Source organism: Aptenodytes patagonicus, chromosome 7 (genome assembly GCF_965638725.1).
Source record: "Aptenodytes patagonicus chromosome 7, bAptPat1.pri.cur, whole genome shotgun sequence".
NCBI classification, from domain to species: Eukaryota; Metazoa; Chordata; class Aves; order Sphenisciformes; family Spheniscidae; genus Aptenodytes; species Aptenodytes patagonicus.
Genome location: NC_134955.1, coordinates 63,724,266 through 63,745,438, shown reverse-complemented (window position 1 = coordinate 63,745,438; position 21,173 = coordinate 63,724,266). Strand labels below are relative to the sequence as shown.

The following is a 21,173-nucleotide window of genomic DNA, read 5'->3' as shown; positions in this document are numbered from 1 at the left end:
GAGAATCTTCTGGGCTGAGCCAAGTATCAAAATAGCAAACTCTAAAGGCCTGACAACAGGATGAAAATGTGCATTCAATTGCAGAGGGTCAATGTCACAGGGAGAAATTTCATAAATTGTCTGCTGAGTGCTGCTTTCTGATCTTCAGTTTAAGGAGGAAGCCCCTCTGCAGGCCTGGAAAGCTGAGCAGAGACAAGTGAAGCTCAGAACTGGGGCTGGATGCAGTGGCCAGGGCCAGAAGACTCTTCCCTGGACAGGGCAGAGAGCCAGGAGAAGGTGAGGGAGGGGTACAAATGGGTGTCATCCTCTCCTCCTTCCTGATACGGGGCTGAGACATAGAGCATTACTGCTGGGGAGGATCCAGGCTCCTGAGCTGACAGGCCAGACCTTCAGGAGAGGCATTCAGCACGTGCTTTTTCTCTACAGGTGTAAATTCACGTCTATGGCTGCACTTTGCCAGTTGAGGTTTTGCACTTGGCAGTTGACAGTCATTTAAGGGTGAAGGTCTCTTCAGCTCAGTCTCTGCCCTGTGGCTTAGGCCATACACCAAAAGCCAAGGGAAAAAAGCATGCGCCGTGCAGGCAGCTTAAAAAGTCACAGGCATCTCCTTCCTGAGGCTCACTCATGGGTGCCAAGCGCGAGAAGTAGACTTGGAGCAGAGCAGGAAGTGAGGGGGCAAAGGAAGGATGCAAGAAAAAGAAACATTGGGAACCATGTGTCTACAGAATAACTCTTCTACCACTTCCTTCCTGCCCTGCACCATTGCCGGCTGCTTGTTGGTGAGACAGGTACCTCTGGGGGAACCATGCCTTCGCACAACGAGCGGCAAACAGCAGGCGTAGGCAGCGCAGAAAGGAGAATATTCAGACAAACACAGGGTCAAGAGAAGTATGCAAAGCCCAGGGGGAGGGGAGGAGAGCACACCTTCAACCACTCTTGAAGGTTTTTTTGCTAAGGTGCAAGGGGTAGATAGCTGCTGAGTAACCGAGATGGCATGCCACTGTGCCACGTTGGCTGCTGCCATCTCCCTCACGTATGATTTGTATTCACCTGCCGTGCTTCACCTTAGAAGGGGAGGTCTCCAAGACCACCCTCTGGTGTGCAGGTGTACAGCAGCTCTCACATCGGTCAGACGTGTCTGAGTCAAGGATGAGCTCTCGTATGCCTCATCCCAGGTGAGGTCTGGGCAAAGAACCACTGATGACCCTGAAACCAAGCACTGTTTTTAGTGTGTACACTAAACCGCTGTGTACAGCGGTTCTGTAGGTGGCCCAGAGAAGGCCCCACCTCATTCACCAAGGGTGGCAGATGCCCAGAGGCAGCAAAAAACTCGTCACCACCAGCCCTTATAGCAACCATCATTTTCCTAGCCTAACACCAGCTATCAGTAAACTTTCACTGCTAGGGAAGAAGGGAAGTAATTTTACATCCCCTCACGCAGAAACCTTGCGGCAGCCCTGCTGAGTGCCATGCTGTCTTCCCCCCACACAGCAGTGAGGATCCTCTTCTCCAGTCGTTCTTAAGATGGGACATTTGAAACTAAAGGAAACCTTAGATCCCCCTTGAGAGGGCCTGAACATACCCACCGGACTGCAGATGGTCCAATTCTCCTACATGGAGGGATGTGGTGCCCTGGCAAGACACTTTGGCCCAATTAGCGCAGTGAGGGCTGCCTGCTAACCCTCGTCAACATGTCAGCACACGAGCGGAGCATGGTTTGCCACAAGGGGAAGTGGAAGGTAGTCACAGAGCATGGTCACACCCTCCTATGTACTTCTTACACACACACACAGAGCACTTTCTCAGTTCCTCTGTCTGTGGAGGCCCCTTCCAAACATCCTCACCCCGGGGAACAGCTTACACTGCCGCTGGGGACAGGGATGGCACTGCTGCCTCTGCCCCATCTGCTCGCTTGCCAGGACATCTTCACTCAGAAGCTGCTATCATTGAGTGGGGTCTGACTGCATTGAGGTACTTGCTGGAAATGAACACCTCTTGGCATGGGCCGGGAGAACCTCTCTTGGTGTTTATGGCTGTGGCTAGCACCACGCTGCTGTGAGGGTCTCGCAGGCTAAGGCAACCCATGTCCATTTTCTCACACCATTCTCATCATCTGGTAACTAAACTAAGTCAGCGGACCTGATTGCCCTTCAAGCTCTAGGGATCTTGCATGGCAGGTGCTCTGTTAGGCATTCAGGGTAGAGCTGCTTACACCACCCCAGGGACTGCTCTTGCCCACATGGAGAGGAAGGAAGGTCCCCACCAGCTTGTCCACCCTTCCAGAGATGCAGGAGACAATCCCACTGCACTGGGAGCAGTCTGCTTCCCCTTGGTCTGCTTGAGATGGGTCCAAACAAGCAACAAATAAATGCTCCAAGGATGCTAAAAGCTACCTTCTCCCCTGCATGAACTCAGGGTTAAAGAAATTGCTTTTACACAGTGTGGACCAAGAAAGCTCATGCCCCTCCTCTGTCTGAAGGGACTCAATCTCTGTCAACACATCTCCTCCTTCTGGAGTTAGCTGACTGTTCCCTGGAGCTGGTGTCCACCCCATAAGAGAATGCCCAAAAGATTAAGCCAGACAAGACCTTTTTTTATCAAGGATCTTATACAGTGGACACCTTCAACTCATAAATACAGCAAAGTACAATTTTTAAGGGCACACAACACCATTATGGCGCACCCACCTCCATATTCCTCTCTTCACTTGGAGAAGATTTCTGCATGGAAATCATCATGCGATTTTGCAAGAAATGCTTCTCCTAGCACTACTTAACACTAACCAAATGCCAGGTCTGCTCTTGTGTATGGTTATCTTGGAAACGTGGAGCTTTTTGTAACCACACCTGTTCAAAGAGGTCTTCACCTCCATTTCTTAAATGTGTGTATATTCTTTTCTTTGATCTTGTTTACTTCCTCTAACTGCCCTTATTTCCTGTTGTTTTCCAGAGGCATCAAACAGATGTGGTAGGTAGTTTCACTGGCTTATCGTGGTGGGTGTTATATAGAACTACAAGTTTATGTTCTTCAGTTGCAGTTATTGATTAAGAGGAGGGAGAAGTATGAATTAGCCAGATCTGAACCACTACATTGTAATAGAGTGTGAAGGTACACACCAGTGGCCAGATTCTGGTTCTTGTATGCTGGATAGCCTCTGACACAACTACCACCACCCACTTCAGACGGTTCCCCCATCTGACCGACCATAAATGATAGCTTCTTTTGCAAGTCTGCCTCTGAAATCTCCACGGTTTGCATTTTTTGTTACTCAGTTTGAAAAAAAATGAATTGAGGACTAATGCCCTTAATTTCATCTGGGAAGTGACTTTAGTAATTGATCAGCAGCTCTGTCTTATTTACGAGGCAGCCTGGTTTAGGGACAGTCCCCAATACCCTCTTTTAGTGAATAGACATGCTGTAGTCAAGAAATTCCTTGTGAAGAAAGGCACTGTTTCCTGGAAGTAAATCAGACCTGACTCCCAGGAGACACTACAGGAGATCAGCAGGTCTTGGAAAACTTGCCTGTCTTAGATGCTTCCCCAAGACAAGCATCCCACCTGTTCCCCTGACATGTCCTGTTGGCACCTATGGGACCATAACCTTTACTGACACATTTTTAAGTGATGCAAATGCTAACTTTCCACCTTGTCTTCTGATTCTCAGGAAACACCAGCTGGAAAAAGAATAATGGAAAATTGTACAGACACAAATAATAGCTCCATTTGTACAGGAATTCCCTACAAAGACAGCAAGACACTTCTGGTTGCTGTTTACAGCATCGTTTTTGCCATAGGCCTTCCAGCAAATTGCTTAACTTCCCTGCTTACGTTTGTACAAATCCAAAGGAATAAAGTAATTGCCATCTACATTTTCAGTTTATCATTGTGTGAGCTGATGTATTTAAGTACCTTGCCTCTCTGGATTATCTATGTGCAAGGTGAGCACCAGTGGCATATGGGTGTAAACGCTTGCAGAATAACAGGATTCATCTTTTTCTGCAACATATACATCAGCATTCTGCTTTTGTGCTGCATTTCTGTGGATCGTTATGTGGCACTGGTGTATGCTCTGGAGTCAAGGGGGAGAAGAGGACAGAAAAAGGCAATCATAATAGTGTGTTTTCTCTTTGCTGTGGTTGCAGTAATCCACATGCCCGTATTTTACATGGAAGATAATTCAGGATGTACAAATAAGACGACCTGCTTTGAGACTTTGCCCCTTGACATAAAATTGGCTTCTTTCAGCTTTGCCAGATTCCTGTTTGGATTTGCCATACCTTTCACAATCCTCATTTTCACAAACTACAAAATTTTCCAAAGTACAAAAACAAGCAGCAGCTTGACTTGTCACCAAAAAGCCAAAGTGAAGCATCTGGCTATCGCCATTATTGTCATTTTCCTGATCTGCTTTGCTCCCTACCATGTGGTACTCATAATAAGATCCATATACTTCATGTTTCATCAGAATTGCTCATGTCCATTTGAAAAAGATATATATTCAATTTTTACAGTGTTTCTGTGTTTAGCCACTGCAAACAGCGTTGCCGACCCGATCATCTACGTGCTGGTCAGTGAAAACGTCAGAAAAGACTTTTACAGGAGTCTGAGAAGATGGAGATTGAACTCATCCAGGCTGAATTCATCCATTAATCACAAGACGGACAGCATAAAATTGAAAATGTCAAAAGAATCACAGGAAGGAGGGCTAAGAGAAGAAAACAAAGAAATATCAGATTCATCTGACATTCAAAAGATCTGTAATAGTGGCAAAGACCAAGAAGGTGGCAGCTAGCAGTTAGCTGCTGACACAAATAAGACGTTCCCAACACCAGCTGTGGGCTGCAGACTGTGGCACACAAGTATTTACATGCTGACGTCCATAGGAAGTTTTGCCACAGTGCACGGGCCAGCAACTCCTTGAGGATGCTGCAGGAGTGATACTTCTTATTTCTGTTTGTCTCCTACAATAAAGTTTGCTCACCAGTATCATTGATGAAAATATTGCTTTGCTATGGACAAGTGGAATAAACTAATTAATTTACTTTGACTCAAATTGAAATCTTAAAAGCTTATTTTTTGGACTGGCTCTTTTCCTCATACGAATTAAGAACCAGTTTTATCTTCTGAGATGGACAAAAAAAATTCCCTGCTGAGGAGAACAATGTAGGGCCCGTTCTTACGGTTGAAATTTTTAGTTCTTGAGGAGGTAGATGTTCAGATTCTCATACACGTACTCTGTTGCTGACGTTTGTGGTTAACCAGTGGAAAATATTAAAAATGAGGAAGTCTTTCAACAAGAGCCTTGAAAATGTTCCTAATACTTCAGTACGCAGCTTTATCTACCTTGCACATTCTGGGGAGAATTAAAGGGCAAAACAGTGGCCTGTTAACACAGACCAACGGTACTTCTACTGTATTAGTCAAGATCCTGCACTATCCAGAAATTCTTAAAATGTACAATTCTAATGCTTGATATTTTACAATTAGTAGATTTTCCTTATTTTGCAGTTAAATCTGGAATGCACTTAAGTATACAGAAAATTTATACATTTCCGAGTGGTATCATGGACTGTTTTTATGCCATCTCCAAATGTTTTTTGAACTTGTGCTTCATTTCTGACTAAGCTAACACTTCCCTTTCGGTATTGATCCGATTTTTACTGTGTAGGACTCTATACAAGTGTTAAGTGCCTTACCGAGAAGGAAGGGATGGCAGCATGGAGAACACAGTCCCTTCTCCCCATAGATGGGAACTCCCTCAGACATGCTGGTGGTGCACACATGAGACTCTGCTGGGGCAGATTTCGTTGTCGCTGCTGCCACTTTCGCTATGAATAAATTACTGATGGTAGTTTCCTGTGCCTTCAAACCAGAAATTAAAACATAAGAATGAGACAAATCTGGCAAGATTTATCTAAACAGCTGCTTCATATTTTTATGTGACCAAAGTAAAACAGACAAAGATCATGAATCAGTTGGATGTTTATTTGGGTACAAGTTTGTAAAGTGTTTCACAGCGTCATTCTGCTTCATCTGTAATCTTGTATTTCTGTAATATTTTTAAATTGTCATTAGTGTTGACATTTCTGAATTGAACTAACATTAGCCAATGTTAATGTAAATACAATACTTGTTAATGTTTTAAAATTGTCATAGGTATTTCTGTATATTATGCTTTATTCTTATACACTTTTGCAAAGAAGCATTGTGCCAAAAAGGCATTTTCTAAAGTTAGTGTATTTATGACATATTTAATTTTTATATTTTGTAATGACTCCTCTGGCATCTACCTATGACAGGCTTGTGTCCTCAAGAGTAGTTCACATAATACTAAATTGAATAGGAGATTGTTTCTTGGAAAAATGTGAAATTCTGTTGTGATGCTAATTAACAAACTGTGGTTTTGTATTTTCATATGAATCCCAGAGATCAAACTCTGTAAGGTATCAAGGAGAGATCTGTAAAGTGCTGAATATCTGCAACTTTGCTGAAAATCAAACCTTCCATTACTAAAAAAATCAGCAGCAAGGCATTGCTCGTAACAGCCCAGTCAGCCACAGCATTGGTGATTAAACTCTGAAGACACATATGCAAACTGCCCCAACCTCAGGATTTTCATAGTCTAAATGTAAAACTCAGATGAATAATAGCAGTGAATTTAGAAGCCAAAGACACAGACTTCTCAACTGATTGAAATGGATGCAAATTAGATATTCACCTCAATGAATTTTGAAATCTCTCTGATGTTCTTCCTCTGATAAAACGTGTCTTTAGAGCAACCAATATTGGAGCCCAGTGCTGTAGGTGCAAGGGACAGGGATTAGCAGGGTCTGATGCAACATCTGTAATTCTTTTGCCTTGCCTAATTTACATGCTGTTCTAAATTACTACACCATTATAATCTTCTTTTAATGAAAAACCTTGGAGCTTCTTTGTTCAGATGCCCTCTGAAATAAAAGCTGTAGGGGTGACAAGGCCCTGTACATCCTCATCCAACTTTGAAGATGACCTAGATGATCTCCAGAGGTGCTTTCCAAAATAAAATATTCCGTGACAGGGATTAGGGGTACCAAGCAATGTATCCACATGGGAAAACAACAAATCCTGTCTCCTTTGGATAAATGGAAAAGCAGCTGTACATCTGAGTAAGGACATCAAGAAATGCTATTTACATGTTGTTAAAACTATCCATCAGATAAGCTGACTGTTTCTCATGTGATAAATTGAAGCACGCAATCCGTTTTGCCACACAGTATCTGACTGTGCCAGACAGGCAAAGGAATGGTCTCAGCAGTGGGACATTTGCTAGAGACACAGCAAAGGACACTACTCAGGTCAGAGCAGATATGAAGGATGGACTGACTCTGTGGATCTTTCCATCCTTTCCTCCTGCAGGGACAGTACCAGTGAGCCTGCAGGGACTGCTTCGTGCTGTGAAGAAAGGTTCACCTACTACATCAGATCTGCAGTTCTCAACCCAGCTACTTGGATCTGTCCCCCGACTTCCTCAACTCAGCTTAAGCTATAAGATGACTCAGAGAGAGCACAGAACCAAACCTAGGCCATGCTTCCCAATTTGATCTTTAGACGGCCGGGTCTCCACATGTATGGCTCAGAGCAGGTAAGTTGCTCACCAGTGTAACGGGGGTGAGATTAAAAAATTTCACTCTCTCTTGTATTCTGCATTTACTCAGGTATAACTTCCATAATTTGATTTAAAGAAGAGTGGGCTACTGAATAAATAAAACACGATTTTATTTTTACACGTGTCTCAGACATTTATAATATACCTGGGAGATAAGTGGATTGCTGATTATTTTAAGAATGACTGTGAAGCATGAAGTGAGTAATTTCTGGCTATGAACTAGAGCTGGCCAAACTAGTTTTTGCAGACAATATATCTGATTTGTTTGTTTATTCATCAATTTTAAGTTATTTCTGAAGACTGCATTTTTTAAGTAATTGTTTGGAGTAACTCACTTATAAAACTCTATTCCTGTCTAAGAAATGCTTTCATGCTAAATTTTGCTTCAAGAGGATAGTTCTACAAAACAGGCAAAACCAGACACAAATGAACTCAGACTCTCTATGCATCACAAAGTTTCATCTGCAGTTGGTGACCCTGTAGGTGGTCTGATTTAGTCCCTGCTATCATGTACAAGCCAACGTCGAATTTCTGTTGGGTAGCGAGTGATGAAACCTAACTCAGAACCAGGCTTTCAAAAACATCCACAATCTATAGTTTTTCTTCATGACCATATTGTCATCCTACAGGTCACGCTGTGGGATAGGTCTTTTAGAAAACATCCTATATATAGTGAAATGATGCCAAAGTTGCCTCACAGGTTGGAATACCTGTCTTATTTTCAAACCAGCACAAACTAAAGGTAGCAAATAAGGGTGGGGGGATTGCATCAGAGAGATGCAATCATTTTTTTAACCTCTTTGGTGTGCAAGGAAGCACAGGTGTCAGCATCCCCAAAGCTGGATCTCCCAGCATGTCTTCTGCAACTAGTGTCTAGAGACGAGGATGTGATACCTACCAGTCCTCTCCATCTATTCTAGTGCCTCCTGGGGTAGTTTGCATCCCGCTGCACTCCCTCTTTCCTCTGCACAATTAACCTTGGCACAGGAGAGGGCGCTTCTTTTACTCTCTTTGCACCAGGGATGCAGCATGGCCTCATGGTGCAATCTTCAAGTGAAAGGAATGTGAACCATAAAAAGAGAAATCTGTTATCCCAAATTAGACTAATACTAATATCCTGCTAATAGATGTTAGTTGCTGCCATCATGAACTATTGGTAAGAAAGAGTAGGACTCTAAACTCATTATGTCTCATCACTGTAATTCAGATCATGGATAACTTCTAGGGTTTTACTCCCTTACTCCATCCTGTAAGAAATGCTCACAGACAACGAAGCAAAAACCAGCCTTGGTAGACAGATGGAAAGTCTGCTGAGAAGAGATGATAAGTTAAGTTAAGACTTAACTTATAAGTTAAGAGATGTGGTTAAGAATTTCACAAAACATCACATGAATATCATCTACACGAGCAACCCCAAAATAAGCCTTCTCAGTACACCATGAAATGATCCATCCTATTTGGCAGCCTCAGTCTGTGACAGGGCCCATACATTTCAGCCCATGATCACAGAGCATCCCCTGTATGATCAAAGGTCTGTCCTGAAATATTTTCTTGACGGAGGCGAAGAATCAAAGAGAAGAGAGATACTATGGGAAAAGGGCGTTGGTTCCCCCGGTTTCAGCTGGGATAGAGTTAATTTTCCTCCTAGTAGCTGGTACAGTGCCGTGTTTTGGATTTAGGATGAGAATAATGCCGATAACACACCGATGTTTTAGTTGTTGCTAAGCAGTGCTTACACTAGTCGAGGACTTTTCAGCTTCTCGTGCCCTGCCAGCGAGAAGCTGGGAGGGGGCACAGCCAGGACAGCTGACCCCAACTGGCCAAAGGGACATTCCATACCACGGGACGTCATGCTCAGTACATAAACTGGGGGGAGTTGGCCGGGGGGCGGTGACCACTGCTCGGGGACTGGCTGGGCATCGGTCAGCGGGTGGTGAGCAATTGCATTGTGCATCACTTATTTTGTATATTCTTTTATCATCATCATCATCATTATTATTATTATTATTATTTTCCCTTCCTTTTCTGTCCTATTAAACTGTCTTCATCTCAACCTACGAATTCTACTGTTTGGTTTTTTTCTCAATTCTCTCCCCCATCCCACTGAGGGCGGAGGAGTGAGAGAACGGCCGTGTGGTGGTTAGCTGCCTGCCGGGTTAAACCACAACAGTCCTTTTGGCGCCCAGTGTGGGGCATGAAGGGTTGAGATAACGACAGCTCTGATCAGAGCGTGTTAAGGCAAATTTGTTATAAGCATTCATCATATTGGTTTAACAGTCGCTGGTCACAATGTTGATTAATTTACTCTGCAAGTTGTTGTGCTTGCTCTCAGAGTTGTGTCATGTAACATCCTATTTGCTGTATATGTTCCCTGTTGTGCTGTCTATCACCTCTGGGAGCTGGATCAAGGGTATCATTTTGCTGCACTGTGTAACACTACTGGTTTATGATATGATACAATTACTGGTCGTGAGACTAATTTTTGTATTTATACTTCTGTATTTGTACTCAGCATTGCCGTCATCTCCGTACTTCAGGAGCCACTTTTCAGAAACTGTTAATAATTACACCTTTTACCTTTTCTCCTCGGGTAACCAATCGGGACACTTTCCCCCACTCCTTCACCTTCCCTTTCTCCTTCAGGCTAGTTACAACAGCTCTTGAGAATTTTGAATATCCTTGGGATGTTCAAACCATCATGGTCCTGTTGCTATGTCTCCTGAATATGGTTCAGACCTTGTTTAAGGTTAAACAATTATTTAAGAATACCATCCAGAGATCAACCCCCGCGACGGGCACTGCGGCTACTCCAGCCCCCATGACAGGCACTGTGGCTACTCAAATCCCGGCAACAGGCACTGCGGCTGAACCAGAGAATCAACCCGTGCCAGTATCAGTCGCCCCTATACACAAGAAGAAATACACAAGAAAATTAACTCATTTAGTAAGGGATGAAGATGAACCAAGGCCGTCATGAGAACAGGAGGAAGAAGAAGCAGAACCCATAAATGAGATGGTAACCACCCGATCCCTGTCCCTGAGTGAGCTGTGAGATATGCGAAAAGATTTCAGTCATCGTCCAGGTGAGCACATTGTCACCTGGCTGCTCCGATGCTGGGATAATGGGGCCAGTAGCCTGGAATTAGAAGGTAGGGAAGCCAAGCAGCTGGGATCCCTTTCCAGGGAAGGGGGCACTGACAAAGCGATTGGAAAAGGGGCACAAGCCCTCAGCCTCTGGAGGCGACTCCTGTCAGGCGTGAAGGAAAGGTATCCCTTCAAGAAAGATGTTATATGCAAGTGGACCACCATGGAGAGAGGTATCCAGTACCTGAGGGAATTAGCTGTGCTGGAGGTGATTTATGATGACCTGAACAACAAGCAGTTGTCCAAAGATCCAGATGAAGTCAGGTGCACGCGACCCGTGTCGTGGAAGTTTGTAAGGAGCGCACCATCATCATACGCCAACTCATTGGCAGTAATGACCTGGAAAGACAGAGAGGAACAAATGGTGGATGAACTGGCTGGCCAACTCCAGCAATACGAAGAAAACCTCTCTTCCTCCCTACGGGCCTGCATTTCGGCTGTGGAGAAACTGCCGGACATGTTATCTGAGAAACTCTCCAGGGAATTCCAGCGATTCGAAGAGGATACGTCCTACTCCCCACCTGTATGGACCAGTATCTCAGCCATTAGGAGTAAGCGTCCCTCTGCTCAAGAGGGAGGATATAGTGGATACACACCATGGGCCACCCTGTGGTTTTACCTATGTGACCACGGAGAGGACATGAGGAAGTGGGATGGAAAATCTACCTCGACCCTAGAGGCACGGGTACGTGAGTTGCAAGGAAAAACAATCACAAAAAGGGGGTTCTTCCAGGAAAATTGCTGCTCCAGTTTCCAGTGAGCAGTTCCCCAGACAGAGTAGAAGGGCTGATTTTACTTCCAATCTTAATAAAGGGACTTTTGATTTGCATTTACAAGAAGCGAGTAACGGATACTATGACCAGGATTAGAGGGGCCCTGCCTCCAGCCAGGTGGAGGAAAGGAACAACCGGGTTTACTGGACCGTGTGGGTTCGATGGCCTGGCACATCAGACCCACAGGAGTATAAGGCTCTAGTAGACACCGGTGCACAGTGCACCCTAATGCCATCAAGCTATAAAGGGGCAGAACCCATCTGTATTTCTGGAATGATGGGGGGATCCCAACAGCTAACTCTGTTGGAGGCTGAAGTGAGCCTAACTGGGAAGGAACGGCAAAAGCACCCCGTTGTGACTGGCCCAGAGGCTCCGTGCATCCTTGGCATAGACTACCTGAGGAGAGGGTATTTCAAGGACCCAAAAGGGTACCGGTGGGCTTTTGGTATAGCTGCCTTGGAGACGGAAGAAATTAAACAGCTGTCCACCTCTCTTGAAGGACCCTTCTGTTGTGGGGTTGCTGAGGGTCAAAGAACAACAGGTGTCTAGCTGCCTGACGGGGTAAACCACAACGATGATATACAAAGTCCTGAAAAGCTTTGTAAACCTAAAGTTGCAGATGTTCCGAACAAATATGCAAATACCCAAGTGTTCAGAAAGCTACTTAGAAAGGCATCAGCCTGTATCACAGTTCCCCATCTGTAAAATGGGACACTTCTTCCCTTGCACATTGTCTGTCTTCTTGGTTTAAAATACAAGCCCTTGCAGGAGATACTAGAAAGAGTGAGCAGGTGTGTCGTATGCATATTCAGAGCTTACTGCAACGGAGCAGTGAAAGGCGTGGAGGCAAATATAAGGTACTAAAGCACAAAATCTAATGAGTCAGCACTTTCAGGGTCAGATTCAAAGCACTTTATTTGCTTCTATTTATGCTGGGGCAGCAGAAAAAAAAAATGCAGACTTTCATTTTAACTTTGGGTCTCCTTCTGGTAACATGGGCACTAAACCCTCAGGGACTTCACTGGGATTTTTCCTCACTGGGATGTTTTGGTGTTTGGAGGTGTTTTGTTGCTTCCAAATGGTAAGAGTAATACCGATCCGCAGGGTTGACTTCCAGACTGGAAACACTCAGGGCCAAGCACTCACAAGGCTCATAGTACTTCTCCAGGTACAGGACTGAAAACAATCAGTATTTGCTGTTGCAACTTCTGCACACAGTAGGCCACCAGTACTAAGTTCTAAAATCCTTAGTGCTTTGAGATATATCCATGTGGACACTGCCTCTCAAGCTCTTCCCTTCCTGGCACTATTTTCGTGGGTTGGGAAGTGCTTTCTTAGCACCAGATTTCTGGAATGGGTCTCTGACAGTGTGAGCCTGACATGCTTGAGGCAACAGCACTATTGCTTACCTATTTGATTAATTTAGGGGGTTTTTTTGCCTTTCTTAAATGTAGTCGAGAAGACTAGGCTCACACTACCCACTACAGGTAGTTTTTATTATTGTATGTTTGACATTTATAGGTGACTTGACAATTTGTTGGATAAAGGACATTTGATAAGGTATTAAAAAACAAAATCCTGTAATTTTCCATTTAGCTGCATGTACGGTTCCTGTCTACCTCTAATTCTTTTGTTCAAATCTTTCCTAAAATAAGGCTTATGAAAATGGACAGTCCATAGCTCTCAATGGAATGGTGCACTTAACCACCGCTTGCAGTAATAGCTGTGTCCCAAAGATAACAAATGCACAAGCCTCAAACTAAACTCAGGACTGGATGCAGCAATATGCAAAAGGAAAGAAAAATGTACATTAAATAACAAGGGAACTCAGGAGTATGACTGACTTCTTGCTTTCTTGACTGTTATTGTGGGAATGGGCCGTCAACAAAAGGCAGGAGATTCTAGCCAGGCCAAGTACAAATCCGAAGTTTTTATCAGAAACAAGAAAAAGGGGGCGAATGGGGAACTTCCTTCGTATACAGGGGTGTGAAGCAGATACAGACAGACAGTAACGTAATAATGGAAAAGATTTGATGGGAAACGAAAGGTCAGCAGGTAACTTCAGCACGCCACAAAAGCAGAATTCAAAGGCTTGTATGGTTTTATAACTCAGCAAGGGGCTTTCCCTAATGAGAGGCTGAGAGGACCCTGCTTGCTTTATTCAAGGATGAGTCACTCCCTCTTCTGACCAGAAACATTCCCCTCTCATGAGAGGGAAGAAGCTGGAAATTATATTAAATATTTGTCCTTTTTTTTTCTTAGCATTCAGTTTCAGATACTAGAACCATTTCTTAGTCAAATTCCAAGATGAGAAATAACACTGTACAAGGAAAAATCCCAGAAAATAATCTTTTTTCTCTGGAGATACTGAAAACCATTACAAATAAATCAATGTGAAGTTAAACCAAAGCTGTGAAACCAGCCCTCCTCCCCTGAAGGCTGTGGAAAATTGAATGTGAATCTGAACTTTTTTTGCTGGCCTATAGTTTCAGATCATAATGACTTTAAACCTCCAGAATTTGGAGAAAATATTATTTTCTTATGTAGAAATGTAGTTTGGACATATCTTTCCATGATACAAAACAATGTTAATGTATAATCCTGACTTGTCAGTGCTTCAGCATCGTATGTCCAATTGACTAACATGAAGAAAAGCTTTTATGAAAGCCACGTGTCATCCAAACATTCAACACATCAGTCAACTATGGGTCGTGAGTCTGAAGTTCAGAGCCTCTACTCTGAACCACGCAGCAGAAGTTGCATTTCAGAAATGACACTGAGAGGTTAATTCCCCTTTTCTATACTTCCAGCTTTTGTTTTGGATAAATTTCTTTGTGTTTTCCAGTGTAATTCAATCCCTGATCCCTTCTAAGACACGGGATGATGTTTTTCCAGGAGTTTAATGTAGTCACAAGAGGGCACCAGACTCTAGCCTATTTCTCCTGCTGGCCATGGTGAACTTCCCTGTGGAAGAAAAAAAATTAGTCTCTCTTACATCTCTTAAGTTCGCAGCCTGTAGTCATAAATTTGTAAGACTTCGTGCTGCTAGGTAAAACAGTCCATACAGATGCGTGTGTGTGTGCTCATGCTTACCATACAGAGAGCTGCAGAGGCAGACACAAGATTGGGTTATAACATTTATCCAGCTACAGCAGAAACACGCAACCTTTTTCAAATGGTGGCTACAAACAGGCAGAAAAACAAGAAGCAAAAAAACCAGAACTGAAAACAAGCAAGAAAAATCATGGGGAGAAAAAGAGAGAGTCAATTCCCTTGCATCACACAATAAAAAACGGAGGACGATGGAACTTGCCAGGATCTGTCCGTGATTCCCTGGAGAAGATATAAGTGGCAGGAGGCAAACATACCACCTAAGGCATTCAGCTGGGCCAGCCCCTGCGATATTTAAACACCCAGCAAATTCTCAACAACTCTTTCAGGAGCCCCACTCTGCCGCCCTGCCTTGGCAAACCACTCCACATCATCCTGCATCACTGCTCACTGCAGCTCCGCTGACTTTATCCCAAGTCTATTGGCATTTGGTGCTATTTGTTAGTCAGATTAAGTAAGGCCAATTAAAGATTTATTATTCTGTTAACATTAGACATGTTGAAATGATTGCTGGGAAACCACCGGCTACTGACAGAGCACCAGGAGATATGAGTTAACATTCCTTTATTGCTACAAAAGTCAAAGCTGTCATTCCCATCAAGGCACAGGACCGGAGCAGAGAACAAGACTAGCCCACAGCCTGTTGTCTGTGTTCATACTCATGCTTCTGATTGGGTTAACCCTTTAACCAGATAAGGCAGACAGGCATTAGCAATCATTCTCTTAGGAAAAAATAGGGTAAAAAAATAAATTTTTAATATGCCTCTTCGTCTCCTAGCTTACCTACTTCTTATGCTCATTTTTGGATACCCTCCCTAAACTATAATTGCTACGTTCCTACTATAATTTATGACATTTTTTTTTCTTATAGACTGTGTAATTCAGATAAGTCGCCATCAAATCAACATCAGCAATAATTTGTAGATACAGTACGTTTTCTAGTTTAACCCATCAATTCACCAGACTGTAAAACAAAATTTGGAAACAATCCAAATGCTCCAACAAGTCATCACAGCCTTCGTCTACTCTTCCAGAGGAGAGTCAATTTAACTTGCAGATAAAGCGTTAATTTCTATACCAGCATACTTCTCTTACAGATGCTTAATTTTATTCTCCTTGTTATTAATGATGGATCTAAAGAAAATCACATTTCACTAATGTTGTCAACGGCTTGTTACTAAAGTCTTAACCACTAGAATTAAGTTACTGCGTAAGAAACTCAGTGTCCTTATTTTTCTACTTTTTTCCCCTGGTTTTCATGGTCCAAATGCTTAACAACTTTAAGGCAAACTTAAAAATAAACAACTGACCTATATATTCTTAAACGTTTTGTTAGCCTTAACTGTGCTTTTGAATTATAACTCTCCAGTTTGCCACTACTGCAGAAATTAGTTCCCTGCTGGTATTGTAATTTTCAGGGACACAACTTGCAGAAACAGCACAGTGCCTTCCAAAAGGCTGGTTTCAAGAGCAAAACACTGTAATGTCAAAAGATGCAGAACAGCAAAGGTGTAAGCCTCAAATCTGGCCTAAAAGATCTGAAAGCCATACTCTAACGTATGTTCAAGGATATATGAAACAAGAATTATTCATTAACTTCTCCAGCTTGCAACCGCTTCAGGCTATTTTGTTCTTACAGTATCTGCAGTTTTCAAAGGAAGGTAGAGCTGGTGGGGGAAAAAAGATCTTCATATGCACAGCACAAACACATTCATCAGAAACAGACTAACTCCCAAGATGAAAATATGGTACTTAGCTTGCTGCAAAGAAAGGAATACCTTCTGTAGTGACAGGCTGCACATGTTTTTTGAGCTTATGGGTGCTATTTAATAGTAGATGCTTAGTTGCTGTAGCAACTGTCATACCCTGTGGTATTTATGCTTAGATATGGAACACATATTTTAAGCAGCACCAGACAACATGGCATTCAAGTGTCCAATATGTATGTTTAAAAGAAAATCCCTGTTATGAAGGAAGTAGCTGTGTTCCTCTAGTTATTAGAAAACCTTTATAACGCAACACTTTTGCAACTACAAAACAATCTTGTCCCTTACAAACATAAAACAGAACTACCACGATGATCCAGAAGAGTGCTTAAAAGCCTTAAAATAAAACCCCAAACAACAGTCAGCACTTTAAAATCCATCTTTGCTGACTGCTACTGCATAATCTGGAGATTTTTGCTGTTTGGTACAGTGCACAGTGCTTTGCCACCAGAGGTTTCTATTGTGGTTTTAGTATCTCACTAGGTACCGCTTTGAAAGTCTTACCTTCGTGTCATCTGGGCTTTGTTCCTACCACAGATGTCCACTACCAACACAAAGCCACATACTGGCTGTTGGCCCCTGCCTGCCAGTGCGCATATGCATTATTTGTGGTTTCATGGCTGGAATTTCTCAAGCGTGCTTTGTAGCCCCTTTGGCTGTTGTAGTTTTGCGTGTCACCCACCACAGAGCACACTTCCTCTGAATTGGCTGGCAACTATAAATCTTGCTGAAAACACTTCTTTTATTTTTATTTTGTCACATCCTGGTGGCTATGGAGCGTAAACAAACATTGTAATATGAGGGCACTCTTTCTTTCAGGTCCTTTCCACCGTAAGAGGAAACTGATGGTCAGTAATTTCTACAGCTGTCTGTGAAGGGTCCTTAACTCCAACACGACCACTTTAGCCAGGCAAGCTAAAAGAGTTTGCAGACTAGTACAAGCCTAACAGCTTTCACGTGTCCTGTTTCAACTGTATTTCCTGCAGTCAAAACGTATTAATACCTCTTCTTACCAATTTATTATTGGTTCCATAAAGTTACTAGCTGACCGGGATAAACACAGTGGGGCTGGTTTTAGTGCAAACGGTTTCTTAGTCTGAACAAGTTCTTTTTAGCTCATTCTTCACTTGTTTCATAGCTCATGTCATCCCTAATCCCCCGGCCTCCTAGTAAATAGATCAGATACCAACAGCCATAAAACCTAAGGCCTGAGGCTGGTGGCCTGAGGCAGACAGATTTCTGCCTGGGAATGGATTTGCTTTGCCACTGTTGTACTGACAACCACACGCCCTCCCTCCCATCACCTGTCTACTACTGCTCTTCAGTTTTTTGCCAGCACAAACACCCAGCTGAGCCAATACAGCCAGCCAATTGTTGCCATATTCAGACATGTATTAGCTGGTGCATGGATTAGTTGGTGTGATGAGTGCTCAGACTGTGCTATTCTCATTTTGTAAGCCACTAGCATTTGATGCCAGCATCATTATCATCCAACATCAAGCTTCAGTTAGCCCACAAATGCTCACTCACTCACTATGAATGCTTTGGTTTGTTTTACAGGCACCAGATGCCCGCTGTTCTTTGTCCAACCCCCTTCTACAGGTAGAGCAACAGTCTTTCCAGGCTCAGACCAGTGAAGGAGAAGCTTACTCTCACTAAAGGCTGAGCAGAAGTTTCAGCCACCTTTGGTGGTCCACACATTAACACGCTGTAATGATACAAAAACACTTTCTCTTAAACTCAGTGTGCTGTGACTGCCAGACAGCACGCAACGAAGTTGTATCCTGTACCTGGCTTACGGGGCCCAGCTGAGCTGCTACAACAGGCTTACTTCTTAGGGAACAGCCACATTTAATTACCCTCCCTAGCCTTTCTTCCATCTGCTCCTGGATTTTTTAGGCTAGCTCTGCTGCAGGAATGTGCTCGTCTGCAGAAGCACTCAGGACTGTTTCATAATGCTGCCTATCTCAGACATAATCAGAATTTGCCAGGTTGGGCTTAAAGGAAACAGTACATTACGAGCGGGCCTCCTGCCCTACTCTGGAGCCAAATTAAAAAGACAAACATATCTTAAACACTTTAATCAAACAGTAATTATGAGAGAAACAATACAGACTCAGAGCAAGTCCACGTTGCCTTTAGCAGGCAGAGGCAAGCAAGCTCTGTCCCCGTTCTGAACCGGCGGGAACACAGCCAAAACTCTTCCAAACCTCATGCAGTCGTGCCGGTACAGCACAGAGCTTGAGCTAACACACCTAGTCTCTCAATAAGACTCGCTAGCCAGAGCACAGCACTACACTGACGGCTGCAGCTCACGGCTTCCAGTTCAAGGCTGAGTCATGTCTGGTTGGCTCCAAGCACCGGCAGTGCAAGCACACGTTTTCCTGCCTCTGACTGCACAGCTGTACTCTGAACTATTCGCCCAGCTACATAAACCCCAGGGACCAGAGACAGAAAACACTGCGGCCACACAGGAGTGCAGAGTGGAAAACGCTTCATTGTCAGCTCGGTATTGGTATTGAGGCAGGACTCCGTCCTATCTTGCTGAAACTATTTGTTTCAAAGCTTAAGCAACCTCCTGACTGATTTTCCTACCCTCTTTATCTGAGGGCTTGCAAGCCACCGGTTGTGAAACACTGTGCTAAGCCTCATACAAACACCGAGTAAGAGACAGTGCCGGTCACAGCCCAAGAAACATTCCGTCCAAGAGACCTTTCCACAGGCTAGAAATAATATCAGTGCAGTGACCCAGTGGAAAGTGAGGAACTTCATTCTGCATGTATTTCTGTTTCTTATTCATCTACATAAAGATTATCTGCATTAGCCCTTTAAAACTATTAAAATCCACTATTATTATAATCATTTGTAATGTGGAAATGTCATGGACTCGGAACCTTTTTGCAGCTTGAAATTGCACAAATAAACTGGAAATTCCATCGTCTTTTTTTTTTTGTCTTTTAAAAGTGCGGTTTCAGCCCTGCTCCTGGCCATTGAGTTCCTATTAATTTCTGCAGTTTTGTAAACACTGTCCAACTCTAAACCAACCTTCCCATCACCGCCGACGTGCGAAAGTCTGGCCAGCTCAGCAGGGGCTGAGCAGCTCTGAGAAAGGAGCAGCAAAGCTCCCGAGGCATCAAGCACAGCCCAGCACAGGCTTGCTCCAGAAGGGAAGGAAGGGGACTGGGAGGGAGGGGGTAGTGGCTGCTTTCCAACGAGCGTGGCACGCAGGTCACACCACCCGGTACCAGCCACCGCCGGAGGAAGAGGCAGGCCAGGGCTCCCGGGGGAGCAGGCTCTCTGCCGGAGCTGGCTGCCAGCACGGCTCCTGCAGCCACTGCCGCTTGGCCGTGGGGGAGGCGGCACGGCTGGAGCCCGTGCACACATGCAGCGCTGACAGACTGAAGCTGGGCCCGTCCTTCATCCATGCCAAGCACAGACTAACCACTGCCCAGCCAAGGGAAAGGGCTCAGGGTAGCAGCTCCACTTGACTCAGCCCTCCTGCTCTAGGGCAGGGGCTCCAGCTCAAATAAGCCCCAACATGTGCTAAGGATGGATCTGCACCTTGGACCCGCTCGGAGAGGTCAAGGCAACGCCTGCTCCTGTTAAACCAGCCCTCTACCTCCTGTTTTCAAACAAAAAGGGCATCCTGTTCAGTGATTTCCTCTTTGGCGATCACACTTTTATAAAGGCTGCCAGTGCTTTTAAATCCCAGGGCTACTGCCACTCGCTTTGAAGATTTTGCTGGGTGCCAGCGGTGACCCGTCTTCCTAGGAGAGATCCGCTGAGCCAGTTTGCATCATTTTCTCCCCTGTCACCTGTGTTAGTGATTTCATCAGCAAGCAGGTTGCTCTGCAGTGTCTCACCAGGTGCAACGCCTCTCAGTTGTCTTGAAGTTTGAGTACATATTCTGAATCATCTTTCAATTTAAAAGACACCTGCCATTTCTGACCTGTAATCCCCTCCCCCTTTTTTTCTTTTTTTTGTATGCAGTTATTGTCTTCATTTCAGTTTCCCCTATCAGGTTGCTTTGCAGATGTTTCTTTCCAGTTCTGCTCCATGATTTGTCTCTAGAACTTCAACTTTTAACTTCGGCATCAGTTCTGCTTTTGCTTGCAGATTATCTTAGCTGTGAAAGTTTCATGGCTGAGATAACTTTCTCAATATATGAATATCTGTTCAATAAATTACCAGTTTTTCACCTGTTCTTTTTAACTCTGCTGTTAAAATTTTGTTTACTGAAACCAACAGGAGGACGAAAACCCTTAGCGCGTAGCGAAAATTTGATCATTCCTTTTATCGCATTGTGGTTACAATTCAATTGAATTCTTTATAACACTATTTTACTCCTATCACAGATTGTTTGCTTTCTAGTAAATACTTCGGGCTGTATTGTTTTGCATAGGTCTGTCCAAATTTTTCCATTTTGACTTTTCAAGTTTTGTTTCTCACATATATGAGATGTGAGAGTTGTTTTCTCCTGAGAATAATGAAATCATGTCATACCTCGATGAGACATAGTTTCTCAGCTTTTCAACAAAGATGGAGTGCTGAGAACCTTTCACAATTTTTCTTTCAGTGGCTTAATCAGAAACATAGATGACGATGTTTTTAAGCCATCAGACATCCTCTTGTTTCACTGGAGAATTTATTGGGGAAAAAAACCCCTACAAACAGAAATGTCAAGACCCTCTCATTCTACCTAAAAGGAAAAAAAAAAAGATAAGGAGAGGGGACT

The 21,173-nt window shown here is 43.8% G+C and overlaps 1 protein-coding gene across 1 annotated transcript; it reads left to right on the top strand.

Annotated features, from left to right (window-relative positions):
- The first annotated feature begins 219 nt into the window (after positions 1-219).
- GPR132 (G protein-coupled receptor 132) lies at positions 220-4,791 on the top strand. Its single transcript, XM_076343443.1, has 2 exons — positions 220-276; positions 3,664-4,791. Exons 1-2 carry the CDS (start codon positions 220-222, stop codon positions 4,789-4,791), a joined length of 1,185 nt encoding a protein of 394 aa, XP_076199558.1.
- Positions 4,792-21,173: the final 16,382 nt, after the last annotated feature.

What these genes read in the sequence shown, in the direction of transcription:
- GPR132 (XM_076343443.1), top strand. Translation starts at nt 220, where the DNA reads ATGCAGTGGCCAGGGCCAGAAGACTCTTCCCTGGACAGGGCAGAGAGC. An exon ending in GGGCAGAGAGCCAGGAGAAG is followed by an intron (nt 277 to 3,663) that starts GTGAGGGAGGGG and finishes TCTGATTCTCAG; the next exon opens with GAAACACCAGCTGGAAAAAG.